The sequence below is a fragment of the Odocoileus virginianus genome, chromosome 23 (genome assembly GCF_023699985.2).
Source record: "Odocoileus virginianus isolate 20LAN1187 ecotype Illinois chromosome 23, Ovbor_1.2, whole genome shotgun sequence".
Classification (NCBI taxonomy): Eukaryota; Metazoa; Chordata; class Mammalia; order Artiodactyla; family Cervidae; genus Odocoileus; species Odocoileus virginianus.
Genome location: NC_069696.1, coordinates 21,042,509 through 21,057,776, shown reverse-complemented (window position 1 = coordinate 21,057,776; position 15,268 = coordinate 21,042,509). Strand labels below are relative to the sequence as shown.

The following is a 15,268-nucleotide window of genomic DNA, read 5'->3' as shown; positions in this document are numbered from 1 at the left end:
TGGTTTTAGAAAAGGCAGAGGAACCAGAGATCAAATTGCCAACATCCTCTGGGTCATTGAAAGAGCAAGAGAGTTCCAGAAAAACATCTATTTCTGCTTCATTGACTATGCCAAAGCCTTTGACTGTGTGGATCACAATAAACTGTGGAAAATTCTGAAAGAGATGGGAATACCAGACCACCTGACCTGCCTTTTGAGAAATCTGTATGCAGGTCAGGAAGCAATAGTTAGAACTGGACACGGAACTACAGACTGGTTCCAAATAGGAAAAGGAGTAAGTCAAGGCTGTATATTGTCAGCCTGCTTATTTAACTTACATGCAGAGTACATCATGAGAAATGCTGGGCTGGATGAAGCATAAGCTGGAATCAAGATTGCAGGAAGAAATATCAATAACCTCAGATATGCAGATAACACCACCCTTATGGCAGAAAGTGAAGAAGAACTAAAGAGCCTCTTGATGAAAGTGAAAGAGGACAGTGAGAAATTTGGCTTAAAACTCAACATTCAGAAAACAAAGATCATGGCATCCGGTCCCATCACTTCGTGGTAAATAGATGGGGAAACAGTGGAAACAGTGTCAGACTTTATTTTTTGGGGCTCCAAAATCACTGCAGATGGTGACTGCAGCCATGAAATTAAAAGATGCTTACATTATGACCAACCTAGACAGCATATTATAAAGCAGAGACATTACTTTGTCAACAAAGGTCCGTCCAGTCAAGGCTATGGTTTTTCCAGTAGTCATGTATGGATGTGAGAGTTGGACTATAAAGAAGGCTGAGCGCCGAAGAATTGATGCTTTTGAATTGTGGTGTTGGAGAAGACTCTTGAGAGTCCCTTGGACTGCAAGGAGATCCAATCAGTCCATCCTAAAGGAGATCAGTCCTGGGTGTTCATTGGAAGGACTGATGTTGAAGCTGAAACTCCAATACTCTGGCCACCTGACGCAAAGAGCTGACTCATTTGAAAGACCCTGATGATGGGAAAGATTGAGGGCAGGAGGATAAGGGGACGACAGAGGATGAGATGGTTGGATGGCATCACCAACTCAATGGACATGAGTTTGAGTAAACTCCGGCAGTTGATGATGAACAGGGAGGCCTGGCGTGCTGCGATTCACGGTGTTGCAGAGTCAGACACGACTGAGGGACTAAAATGAACTGAACTGAACTGAGTGACTGACACTAGCACTTCTATGTATAAGATGTGTAACTTACACATTAGAGGGAAGAAGAAAAATCATACCTGAGAGCAGTCAAGTTCTAGTTATGTTCTGGGACACAACACATTTTCTATCAATGTGAAGAGTCAGTCGTGCTGGGTACAATCAGGGAAGGAAGCTAATAAACTGCACAGTGAGCTGTGATGACTAGTTAATCTGTTTGGCGTGTTTACTCTTTAATTCAAGCTGACAGGGTAGCCTCATCTTCATGCTGGGCTTATCTCAGCTCTCTAGGGCTTTTGAGAGCTCCAAAGGCCATGATTCCTGAATTCATCTTAATTTAAAATTTCTCACCCTTAGAATTACACTAAATGCCTGATTTTCATGGAATAAATGGAAACACTCCAAATAGCTTCCACACAGCAAACACCTGTTTTGAGTGCATATTCTATTTCCAGCATACTCCACACAAATTAATAATTAAACTTTTTTTTGCCTCTAGGCAAGAAAAGATTGCACTTGAAATAATGTATACTAATGCACATATATGGAATTTAGAGAGATGGTACAGATGAGCCTATTTGCAGGTCAGGAGTAGAGAAGCAGAAGTAGAGAATGGAAATGTGGACGTGGGGTGGGGAGAACGAGATGAATGGAGAGAACAGCATTGACATATATACACTGCCATATGTTAAATAGACAATGAGTGGGAAGCAGCTATATAGCACAGGGAGCTCAGCTGGATGCTCTGTGATGACCGAGAGGGGTGGGGTGGGGGGCAGGTGGTAGAGGGAGGTTTAAGAAGGAGCAGATATATGCATACATATAGCTGATTCAGTTCATTGTATGGCATTAACTAATACAACATTGTAAAGCAGTTACACTCCAATTTTAAAAGTATTGTGTTTGTAAGACACTAAGAATCAGTTTCTTTGATCTCATGAAAAAAAGAAGAAAAAGTAAAACCAGGTTTAGGAAAATAAGATTGGGCTGCAGGCTTCCAGTGGGTGTATTCAGGACATCTGAGGGCAAAGTCTGCTTAGATGCCCAGGTTGGTGGTTTCATTCAGAACTGATGACTGGGCATGGCGGTTCATTCTGGTAGCCATGCCCAGAACTATAGATTCCCAGGTTTCTCCACTTGCCCCATCTACCCCTTTCACTCAGCTAACTGCTATTTATCCTTTAAAAGTCTTCATTTGTATTAATGAGGGAATTGTTTTTCACTTTATGTACTTGAAATTTTTTAACTGTTTTTTTTTTTTCCAGTGAACATGTATTACCTTTATAGTTAAGACAACAAGAAAAAAAAAAAAAGGAAAAAATACAAAAACTGCACCAAGTAAACCAAATCTCCCCTAAACCTACTGCTTCCTGTCTCCTCCCCTAGAAGGTAAAGTTCTGATCATTTTCAAATCCTCTTGCCCCAATCCATATTTATTCATGCTCTTCTATCTGTGAATTTATATAGACCTACCATCACTTACTTTTAGCCTAGGTCTTATACTCTGCAGTAATACATGAATACTTACTATTGTTCTCACTAGACTATAAACTCAGCAAGAGCAGGATGTATAAAAACTGTCTAGATTCCCACCATCTCCTCCAGTACCCAGCACAGCATAGGTACTCAGGATCTGTTCTTGAATGAGGAATGGAAGTAAAAGGAAGACGGTAGTTCTAGGAAGAAAGGAAGGCGACTGTGATTGCAGAGCCTTGGGCACCGGCATCCTGGCTCCTGTATCCGTGATGCACCAGGGAGACCTTGGCACAGCTGCTGGCCACGGTGGCGCCCTTGCCTCTGCTGGGAGGCTGGGCTGCAGGAGGTGAGTGAGCCCGACTGCCCTTCCTTTCCTGTACCTGGGTGCAGTACTGCTTTTCCAGCCTCTGGCTCTCCTTCTGTTTCTGGCAGGTGAGCGACACCACGGACACAATGGTGCCATTGTAGTTCTCCTGGGGAGACGCCCAGGACATCAAGGCGGTGGTTGCGCTCAGGACGTGGACACTCACGTGCTGGGGCTTCTCCGTGAGTTCCTCAATCCATTCTCCTGAAGGACCTGGATCAAACCAGAGCACAAGGGAGGCTTCAGGCTCAGCGGGTTCAGATGGCCCACAGCTTGAAAAATCATGCTGTTTCCCTTTTGCCCTTACAAAGACATTCCGAGTCAGACTGGCAAGTCTTCATGTCCTCTGCCTAGCTATGGTCTCCACTGGGTGACCTCCCCGTTGATCTAAGCAACAGCCTGGTGGCAGCAACGAAACCAATTCTACTGAGAGACAGAAGCCCCACTTTAATGCTTACATGCCTCTGAGACTATTCTGGTAACTTCTGCACCAGACAGAAGTTACTTAACAAAGAGCGTGTGTGGCAGTGTGGTTTCATGAGTGTTTGTGATTCCTTCACTGTTAGGATCTTTGGGCTCTAGAAATAATTATGTTGAGATTCAAATTAGCCTCTACTGCAATCCTGTGAAGAAAATTTTAAATCTGGTGACAGCAGAATCAAAGCAGCAGTGTGACTCCCTTAGAGAAGAAATAGGCAACAGACAGGCTCAATTATAGAAGCTGGTGGAAACCTGGGTGATAATTTGAGGACATGGTGGGATCCTCATTATAAAATATCTCCCTAAAAGTGCCCGCCATTAGCTTTGTTCTTTTAAATTTCCAAAGTGGTTATTAGCACAGTGCCTGACATATAGTGAAGACCCAAGAAATGGTAAGGTGATTATTATCTCCTGAAAGTCCCTGTTAAAATGCAAATGTGCAACTTCTTTTATTTGCTTAGGATACATTTGTCAGTTCTCTCAATAAGAAGCTGTGGTCCTGGAGCCCAGGAAAAGGGGAGGAATAAGTGACTCTGCTGGGGAGGGCAGTCTCAAGCTCATGGGAAATGGGCAAAGAAAATAAAAATAATATAAATGATAATAATAATTACAATGGCAAAGAGATGTAGGACTCACTGTTTGCCAGGCTCTTTTAAGCTTATTTATGTTTACATATTTTAATTCTTTAATTTTCTTAACTAAACTTATAAGTACTGGATTGATTTCAGTTTCGGATAAGAAAACCGAGGCAGAGATAGGATAAGTAGAGCTGGGATTCACACACAAGAAGTCTGGTTTCAAAATCCATGCTCTTAACTCCTGTGTGAAACTTCCTGGAGCACTATGAAACTATCAGAAGGGTGAATCTGGAAACAGGAAATTTGGCGCCAAACTCAGTTTTGCTCATTATTAGTGATGCAACTTTGGGCAAATGACTTCTCTGAATCTCAGTCACTGCATCTGTCAAATGGACAAATCATAGAACGTGAGGACAGGAAAGGACTTTAGAGTTCCAGTGTGGGTTACTGATGGGGAAACCGGGGCCCAGAGATGTGAATGACCCGCCCAATGTCACAGAGTGAGTATTGAGAGACAACCTAGGGCTCCTATTTTCTGGGTTGGGGCTTTGTGTTAACATCTCAAGATGCCATCTGATTAGTCTACTTTATAAGATTGTTGCTGGGATCAAATGAGATTGCAATGTATTAGAAAACTATCTAAATGTGAAATGTTGTTACTGTTATGAAGATCTGAAGTGGGTGGGAGCAGGGAGAGAAGGTGGATGGAGGCAAAACAAATTCACTCATTTAATGGCTTTATAATAGGATGGACCTGATAATCAACACAAGGTAATAGGTCACTGCAGACTCCATGAAAATGGACACGGTTACTAAAGATTTCTAGAGTCTGATTCTCCTTCTCACACTAAATGGCTAAACTTTCTGTGTCTAAGTATTTTTTTTTCCACCTAAAAATGGAGGTAATAGGAATGTTCCCTTCATAAGGCTTTTGGGAGACTAATGTAAATTTCTACCTTAATTTTCATCTCTGAGGAAAGCCTTCAAAACTACATAAATACAGTATCCTTGTAAAGTCAAAAGCATATACATAGTACACCTGAGTAACTCATTACTGCAGAACAGAATATCTGAAGCTCCAAACAGGTTGTTTTACTGGCAGAGAAATATAAACATTTCTAGTACCTTATATTTTCCTAAATGAATATTAACATGCATCTCTTCAAAATAATCATATTTTTGAGCAATTCTGACATTCTCAGCAGCTCTGGTCAGTTTGGATACTCTAAGAACAGAGTGCCTATCACTGGAAAGTGATTCAATAAATATTTGTTGAATGTACAACAGAAATAATAAATAAGCAAAAAGTATAACCCCAACTTAGGGTTTTATTATGTGGCATGAAAAGCAAGAAGTATGCAAATAAAATCCATCTAGAAAAATATCACACTCAGAGATAAGCTCTGTACTGTAAAGAATCTGCCTGCAATGCAGGAGACCTGGGTTTGATTCCTGGGCCAGGAAGTTCCCCTGGAGAAAAGAATGGCTACCGACTTCAATATCCTTGCCTGGAGAAACTCATGGACAGAGGAGCCTGGTGGGCTACAGTCCATGAGGTCACAAAGAGATGGACACAATTGACTGACTAAGACTTCCACTTCATTATGAAACAGTAGAATTCAGAGGAGGGAAGAGCTAATGGCCTGAACAGTTGTAGAAGTTTTCCTGGAACTTGCAGTGGGTCTCTGCTGGCTGACAAGGGAATCTCTGGGTTAATGAAACATTTTTAGCCTCATGGGAAGAACTCAATACTAAACTTTGCTTTCATTCTCAAATGATGTCATGTCAAAGATCTCCTGTAACTGAAAGACATGCAGGGTGATCATGGATAATTTTTCTGCTTGTCTAGTGGATATTAAGTCTTTTCACCAGTGGTGACATTTTTGGTTTCTTAACAAAAATTGTTATACAGGGTATTTTCAACATTTTTAGGCTGCTAAATAAACTGATTTCTCTCCTCTGAGCTCCTCCTTTTTATCTCGCCTTTTTGAGGGTCATTTAATGAAAGGTGGTATTTCGCCTTTGGAGGAGGAGATAACATATGGCGATCATCCTTCTTGGAATGAAGTTTTTATCCATTGCCTTCTTTTTTTTTTTTCTGCTGCTGATGAGAGGCACATTTAACTCCGGATAAGCTAGGAAACAGATTTTTGGCCTCTAAACTTGTGGTAAGAATAGTCAGATTAGCAGAAAACATTACCGACATACACTATTTGTGTAGCTTTTTGAGGCTAGTTATTGGCCTGCTATTATCCCTGATGTAATCAGTAGAAGCTGCCCTAAGACTTGATCTTGTTATTTTCATAATGCTCTAGCTTCGCTGTTGTTGTTTAGTCATTAAGTTGAGTCTGATTTCTTGGGACCCCATGGGCTGTAGCTCACCAGGCTCCTCTGTCCCTGGGGTTTTCCAGGTAAGAATACTGGATTGGGTTGCCATTTCCTTCTCCAGGAGATCTTCCCGACCCAGGGATTGAACCTGGGTCTTCTGCATTGCAGGTGGATTCTTTACCATCTGAGCCACCAGGGAAGTCCCATGCTCTATCTTCGTTTGTGCTGATTTTTGGAGAGACCACCTAGGTCTTACTACACTTGAATCTCTGTGCTTCTTTCAAGCTCCCCAAATTCAACACTCTAATGAGACTTTTCACACAGTTCAAAAATACCAGTTTTCATTATGGCTTCAAACAAAAGTCCTCTTTTCTAAACTATGTGACCATGTCCTTGGAGAGTTTGTTACCACTAGTGCGAAAGGTCAATTTAACAAATGTTCAATTATCTCAATAATAAAAAAAAGTCCTCAAGTTAAATCCCTGGGTAGATTCGCTACTATGAAACATACATATATTTTCTCTGCTGTCAAAAATCACATGGATTTGGGCCTCTCATGACCTTGAAGAATTCTCAGGGTCTCTAAGGATTGATGAATAATTGATGCTTGAGCATCATTCATCTCACCGGCTCCATTGTTTTAGCTTCTCTGTAAATGCAAAATAATCTCTTTGGTACTTACTGATATAAAAACTGAGTGATTTTGCTGACTGACTCTTTCGAGTTTCACAAGATCCTGAGGAACTAAAGGTTGTCACAGATAACTTATATTTCCCGGGCTCCTTCAGTTCTGCAACAAATTCATGTGCTTCTTCATCCACTGTCAAATATTCAGTAAAGTTTTCTAAATCATGTATAAAGAAGAGAATATATATGAATTTATATCCAGAACAGCCTTGGCTATAGATAAGTCAATTAATTTTTTTAAAAGTATTTTCTTATTTTGCCTCTTTCCTTGTGTCTAGTTGAATTGTACCTCCAAACTAAAATTGCTATTGAAAAAAGATGGCTAAGAGTTCAAATTGTTTTCTTACAGTATTTTAAAATAACTAAATCAAAATATGGTGTCCAAATCAATAAAAATATGGATATATATATATACTGCATTCTTACATACTGTCAGCCAGTAAAATGATACACACAAAACACAAGTATAATGTTAGGAGAAGATAGCAATGATCAACTTTCTCATTTGGATATAAAGAATTAAAAGAAACAGTACCAAATGTTGTACAAGTTCTTTGTGATAACATTAAATATGCATAAGTGTCTTAAAATATATTGAATTATTTTCTAGTTAGAAATAACCCTCTGGGTATATTTTCTGACACATTATATTTTGATTCATTGGCTGACTTCCAGAAATTTTAAAAGTAAAAATGATTTTTACATTGCTTCAAAGTCTATCTCCTGCTGCTTATTGCTTCATTTGAAGTTTTTTTCTTATCATTTGGCTACCAGAGTCGCCTTCAACAGAACACACTGCAGTCAGATAAAAGCATGACTGAACTTTCATGGAAATAGGCATTACAAAATACTCTAAGACCCTATTTTCCAGAGACTATATCTAGGAACAGAAAAATAAAAGACTAAAGGAACTTTTTAAAAATATAGGCAATTTCAGGCAGATGTTAAGACTTTTGACTCAAATAATTATAAATGACAAAGGATTTCAATTTTATATAATATTTGTGTATTGTTGGTTGCTCTATACTCCAATATAGAGGAATTCACAAATCTTGTATTTCATTCTATTGGATAAAATAGGGGCAAACAATATGTCATCTATGAGACTATATGATTTGAATACCCTAGCATGTAAGTAAAGCTGTCGATTTAACCTCAAATTTCTGACAACTTGACAACCTTTGCCACTCAAACTACTAGACTGGAGAGCAAAAAATGAAGTATGTCATTATAAAAACAAAATAAACAACAATTTCTAAATAAACAACGAATATCTACCAAACAACAATTCAGATGTGATTCATGATCCAAATTTACTGAATGCCATGGCCCTGTTTTTCATAAAGTAATGGGTTAAATATAAAGAATGTCTCTTGGATGCTAAGTGAATACAATATATATGATATAGTAGCTGGAGTGGGAATACCAGTTGCTGTGTATTTTTATTCTACTACCATCTTCTCTTTGGAAAAATGTGAGTTGTGCTGGTTCCAGGGGAGCACCCCCTGAAGGGAAATAAGACTAGCCTGATAAGCAGAACACAGGTCTGATACTCTAGGGAAAGAAGTCATGTTGTCAGTAAGATTCTTTTGCTGCATGCTTCACAAATTTGTGTACCTGGAAAACAGAACACGTCTCCAGGATATTCTGTAATTTGTGATGGTTAGAAATTTAATTCAAAATCTTTTCAAAGTTTCCTCAGTGGCCTGGGGGAGGTGAAGTGTCAGCAATAAAATGTGTACAGTCGTCCATACTTGCAATGTGTGAACTACCCAAACTGGGTTCTGACCCAATCTGTTCATTTTCGTTTTCTGGTTTCAGTCTGCCTTGGGATATTCAATAAATGCTTCATTTTCTTTACCATTTTTCTTATATCTTAACTGTCTGCCTTCAGTCTTTCTTTCTAAATGTAATTTTTCAAAGTTCCCGTTTCCTTTACCTTTGCACCATTTCTTATGTCCTCTGATTTCCCAGTACTTTACCTTCTCTTTCTTTCTTTTTAATTTTTTTTTAATTAAAAAAAATTTTTTTTTTTTTTACCTTCTCTTTCTATGTGGATATGGAACCCATCAAAGGCAGTGGGTGGTTTTGGTGGTAACCAACTCAATATCATTTGTACAGGGAAAGAAGAGAAGGAGCTGGATGCCGATTTCTCTGTCTCACTGAGTGTATTGTTATTTTCGTATTCTGTGGGAAGCACACTGACAAATTCATCTTCACTTTCAGGAGTCGCAGATGCGCTGTCCCACCAATATGGCTGGGATGTTGTTTTGAAATCACTGCTGTTAAAGTCAGGCCAACCAGAGGAAATGTTGCCAGAGGGAATTTCAGGAGTGTCCTCTGTAAAATGGAAGACTCTGTCCTTTCCCATTGTATCTTGTGATCTTATGAACGATTCCTCTGGGAAACTGCCACTCTCTTCTTCCCAGTTGTTTTTGTTCAAGTTCACTATACGAACTGAGATATTCCGAGGTGGATAAGGGGCTGTAAGAAAGAGAATTAGCATTTTATGTATTTTTTAACTATTATAATGAATACTTTATTAATGAGTCAAACAAGCAGATTCAGAAAACAGAGTTTAACTCTACTTTTACATCAAGAACAAGTGTCGTTTCCAGACTTCCCTGGTGGTTCAGATGGTAAAAGTGTCTGCCTACAATGCAGGAGAACTGGGTTCGATCCCTGGGTTGGGAAGATCGCCTGGTGAAGGAAAAGGCAACCCACTCCAGCATTCTTGCCTGGAAAATTCCATGGACAGAGGAGCCTGGTAGGCTACAGTCCATGGGGTCGCAAAGAGTCGGACATGACTGAGCGACTTCACTTTCTTTCACTTTCACTTTTTGCATCAATAACAAGTGTCGTTTCAAGTACATGTCTATCTAAGATTTTGTACATGATGTGCATACATTATCGTATCATCAGTCACACTTCAAATACATTAAGTAGTGGTACTGTGTTAGTCAAAGTGGTGACTGAACCACTTCCAAAGTAGAGTTACATTCATATTTTTCAGCTTATCACAATCTCTTTTTGAAAAAGCCAAGTCTCTGTCACTAGATCTTTTTTACAAAAAAGGAACTATAGTGTTTTATATCTATCAGGACTAAAAATACTCTCTATGACATAGTTGCACTTAGGAGAGTTGCGTGTCGAAATTACCTTTAGAAACTTTAACACACGTTGCAAATATGGCTTCACTTCTAACCTCTCAAAATGAAAACTATGCCCACAAAATAAGTTTATGGATTATGGAAGTATACTTTTCTAGTGGTAGAAAATTATGAAGGCCACTGCATGGTCTCTACCTGCAACAAATTCTACATATCTTTCGAATAGCAACTCAACACTCACCTCTTAGGGGATTTTAATAAAAATTAATCTTTCGCTCTTTCATGCTGCTATATAACTTTGTGTGCACACGCTCAGTCACTTCAGCCGTGTCCAACTCTTTAATAATATTTATTGCATTCTGCCTTGTATGATTGCCAATAGCTGTTTAGTTGCTAAGTCGTGTCCAACTCTTTATGACCCTATGGATGGAGCCCATCAGACTCCTCTGTCCATGGCATTTCCCAGACAAGAATACTGGAGTGGGTTGCCGTTTCCTCCTCCAGGGGATATTCCTGACCCAGGGGTTGAACCCATGTCTCCTGCATTGGCAGGCGGATTCTTTACCATTGAACCTCTAGGGAAGCCCATGAGTGCCAATAGCACCTCTACCATTTTTGAGGCCAGGAAACCATTTTAGCGGACTTTGTCTTCATCTCTCCCTGTACTTTAAAAATCTCCCAGGTAAAGATGCTCAACTAGTTCCTTTACTTGAATAATGAAAACTACAAGTAGAATCTTAGGTGTTGACATGAGGTGAATAAAATATTAATATTTAGCTGAAATAATTTCTTTGTTTTGGCCTAAATAATGAGAATCATGACATCTTAGAATTTCAGATTGGCAGGGTCTGTTGGTGATCTATTACAATCCATTCCCAATATTTGTATGAATTGTGTCTCCTCATGCTTATCAAATACTTAAGCATGTTTGGGGTGAAAAATGTCAGTTATATTGGTATTGGTGATGGGCATTTAGCATGTGTGTATTTATTTTACCCATCCATTCTTTCACCTTCCTACCCATCTATCTATCCATCCATCCATTCATTCATCTATTCATCCTGTGATTGTGCTTCATATTAGTGATGATACTAAAGTTAAGCACTGCCAAGTTTTAGGTGTATCTGAATCCCAATATTTTCTTTTAATAATCAGATAATCTATACTAGAACTTCTCACATCTGTTCTTCTGCCATATGGTTATTATGTCATATTGTAGATTTACTGATGTCTACTTGATTCAGTTAAATTACTTATAACTTTTGGTAATATCACATGGTTTTTTATTCAAAAATTAAAAATCTGTGATTTCATTGACATATTTAAATTTTTTATTGAATATTTTGCTCAGTTCATTTTACATTGATAGAAAATTCATTTTAGATTATTGAAATATGTATTTTTTTCTGAGTTCTGGAACAGAAAATTTTCCTTAGAATGACAGAAAGCATACATATAACAAAAACACATAATTTAATTATTTTTTCACTAAATTTGATTTTTCAAATAACTTACCAGTTCTATGCTGTTTGGGCTCATGACTGACACCACTGTACTCCACGAGAGTGCTTTTATTAAAAGTTGCCTCGGATACCAGCTGAAAGGTGATATTACTATAGCATATTCCTGGCAGCCAGTGATTAAACACTGTTTTTCCCTTAAAAAAATCTGAGAATAAAAGCAATTATATTAAATTTTTGGTTTTCTAAATGCCACACACTTCTAGAAATTTCTGAACAATTATGACTATCTGTCAAATAATATTTCCTGTGACTTCTAGTATAGTCAGTAATAAAAAATTGATTTAAGGCTAGAGATTTGAAAATTGAAATTTTTAGACTCAAAGGCTTTTTCTGCAAGAATTAGATACAATTGGAATTAAAATTTTTATAGGAACATCTGGTGTATTAAGTGGGAACGGTAACATAGAAATTGAAGAGATTAGGTTTATGCTAATCATTTAATGTAAGATAAGAACCCAAGGTATTTTGCCAATTTATGACTTAGGAAAAAATGATTTTACAAGAAATGTTTTCACTAGACTTACTTGTAGAATATAGCCTATTTTTAAAAAGAAAATGATTTATCATTTGGCAAATAGGACCTTCCTGAAAAAAGAAGAAAATTTAAAAACTGAATTTTATTTAGAAAATGTGTTTTTTTTTGGAAGATAATAATAAACTTAAAATCCCAATCCAAGTTGGAAAGAAATGAGAAGGAGGAACTAAAAATACCACTTATTGAATGAAAAGCCAAAAATAATTTGAAAAATTAATTAACTTAAAAAAGAGAGCATACTAGTTAACATTTTTAAACTCATGGAATTTAGCTCAATAAAAGTGTCAGTGATGCTTTTCAGTTATTTATAAACATATATTTGCATGTGATCAATAAGCAAATAAGGTCTCAATTATTAGTTTTCAGATAATCTGTTTTCATTGAAAACAAAGAATGCAGTTATAGAGTCTGTTTTTGTTTATTTGATTTTTTTTTAAGTTTTAAGAAAAACCTGTAGAGTTACTGCTTGTGCCTTAAACACTGTCTCATTAAAAAAAAAAAAAAATCCATGGAAGATTCAGAAGTTTATAAAAGCAGCAAGTCAAAGTGGGATGTTTCTGGGTATCATGCCTTAGGTGCTTGAGTAAGTATCTTCTACCTGGTTTTCATTTATAACTAATCAACTTTGAGACCAGCAGCTATACTCAGTGCAGATAAATGTAGTGGTTTTGTGTCCTGAGAATATTTGTCTCTCCAGTTCAGCTCCCAAAACTGAATGTCCTCTGTCCGCTCCCTGTCTCTCTCCCACCTGGCCCGCTTCTGCCCTCTAGTCTATTCAGAGAAATTGATTCGGTTTCTTTAGAAATTTTTAATTCCCCTGGACCCTCTTCTCTCTCTCTCTGACCACAAGATCCCCATCAAGCCAGTAAAAATAGTGAAACCTATTTCTGTATATTAATGCAATCATTTAACTAGCCATACAGATAAATATACAGAAAGGAACTGAAAAGAATTGTCTTTAACATTCGAGAATAATGTTGGACCATCTTCAAATGAAACTTTTTGAAAGACCCCCGTCTAACTTCCCAGGTCTGGAAATGCCCTAATGCACTCAGAAAGAAATGATTAGGTGCTGTGCTTCTAAATTTAAATTTAAATTTGTTTCCTGCACCAGACATGCAGGAATAATATTTGGCAAGAAGAACATGTAAGTCATAATAATTTAAGTTTTTCTTATGTTTATGCATGACACATGACTCTAAAATAATGAACCAAACATTCTAAGTCTCCTCATAACAATATTTTCATACATCAGTAACTATTTTTATTGGTTCATTATGATCAAACAGTGAATTATAAGACTTCTTCAGAGCAAGAGCAAGACCATTTGGCAGAAATCATGTAAAATGTAAGAGTCATCATTTTTCATCTTTCTGTTGCCTCTTACCTTTATATAGCATTGTCCGGAAGTCTTTACCTTCCCAGTAGCTTATGTTTACTCTTGTGAAAACGTTATATTTTTCTGGATAATGAATTTCAAAGAGGACTCCTGTTTCAGGAGAAGGTTTATAGTCATATATTGAAACACTGGTTACAGGAAGAGGTTCTGCAGTAGGAAAGTTAATGGAGAAAGGGGAATTGGGAAAAGAGCAAAATACCATTATTAATACTTGGAAGTGCCAAGGATGACACCTATTAGCATTTTACACATACTTTAATTATCTGTAAGCCACTAAATTCCTCAGTACTCCTGAGCTGACTGTTCTCCTTAGCAGTAATTAATAAAGCATATTTTATGTGGTGATTTCTGCTTTTCAAAGAACTTTCATATTCATTTTTCCAATTGCCTTTAGCAACAACCCTAAGATCTAGGAAGAGCAAATATTCCTATCACCATTCAACATATAAAAATAATGATAACTGAGACTTTAAATTACTTGTCAAAGGTAATTTAACAAGGGCATGGCAGAGTCTGTATCTACAGATTCCTAGTTCATTTTTCCCCCAAGTCAAGAAAATTTGATATTAATAACAGACAAGTAACAGAAAATAGGCTTCCTGGGAGGTAGGTGCAGTGATAAAGAATCTGTTTGCCAATGCAGGAGATGCAAGGGACTTGGGTTGGATTCCTGGGTGGCATGAATGTTTTAATAATCAGTTATTTCTTCATATGAGCTTAGCACTTTTTAAATAGTAAGTATAAGATTGCAAACCATCCTATATTATGAGAATTATAGTTCATGATGTTTATCACCCTTTCTACAGAAGTTTAAAAATGTTTACTTTTATTTTGTATGAGTTGTTAACTCATCACAAAACTTTGTAAATAAATACTCATTTTTTAAATAACCGATTGGTTGATTTACATCTGAATTTCCTCCATTCCCACTTTTCAGCCCAAGTCTTGTACAGTGCCAGAGTCCTTTCATTCTTCAGTAGGGACTACTGAATGAGTCTTACTAGCATGCATTTCATTCAAGAAAATATTTAAAATAATTTGGCATGGAGTCAACTCTTTATTGGCTTCCCTGATGGCTCAGTGGGTAAAGAATCCACCTGCAAAGCAGGAGGCACGTGGGTCACGGGTTCAACCCCTGAATGGGGAAGATGGCAACCCACTCCAGTATTCTCACCTAAAAAATCCAATCAACAGAGGAGCCTGGCAGGCTACAGTCTGTGGGGTTGCAAAGAGTCAGATACAACTGGGCAACAAAACACGAATCAACTCTTATAGAAAAAACTGATTTTGATTCAAAGTTTTAGCATCGAGAGGATTCTTGGACATCTATAGCCTAAAAGAAATAGACTTAGTTTAAGTTTTACACTTTGAAATTTCAATTTCAATAACATAAGAAACCAAAATTTGACTTAGTTCATTCAACAATTACCTACTTTGTCTCAATCTGTAGCTAAATATCTTTTTTTGTTGTTTTTAAAAATCTAAATTTATATTTATTCTAAATGTTTCTATTTTATTTTTGCCAATTTTTGTTTCATCATTGCTTAATCTTTTAAAATAAGTATAATTCTTTCATCTATCATTTTATAGATGATAGCAGACTACAGATTTTTGTTATGT

General features: G+C 37.4%; 1 protein-coding gene across 3 annotated transcripts in view; it reads right to left on the bottom strand.

Moving 5' to 3' along the window:
• The window catches only part of PTPRO (protein tyrosine phosphatase receptor type O), a 263,949-nt gene that overhangs the window by 89,623 nt on the left and 159,058 nt on the right, over positions 1–15,268 (bottom strand). For all 3 annotated transcript variants that reach the window (XM_070453671.1, XM_070453672.1, XM_070453673.1), the window contains 5 exons: positions 13,637–13,795; positions 11,707–11,859; positions 9,122–9,565; positions 7,077–7,238; positions 3,025–3,221 (listed from right to left, as the gene is read on the bottom strand). In XM_070453671.1, coding sequence (XP_070309772.1) covers positions 3,025–3,221; positions 7,077–7,238; positions 9,122–9,565; positions 11,707–11,859; positions 13,637–13,795 — 1,115 coding nt within the window. The remainder of the gene's footprint in view (positions 1–3,024; positions 3,222–7,076; positions 7,239–9,121; positions 9,566–11,706; positions 11,860–13,636; positions 13,796–15,268) is intronic.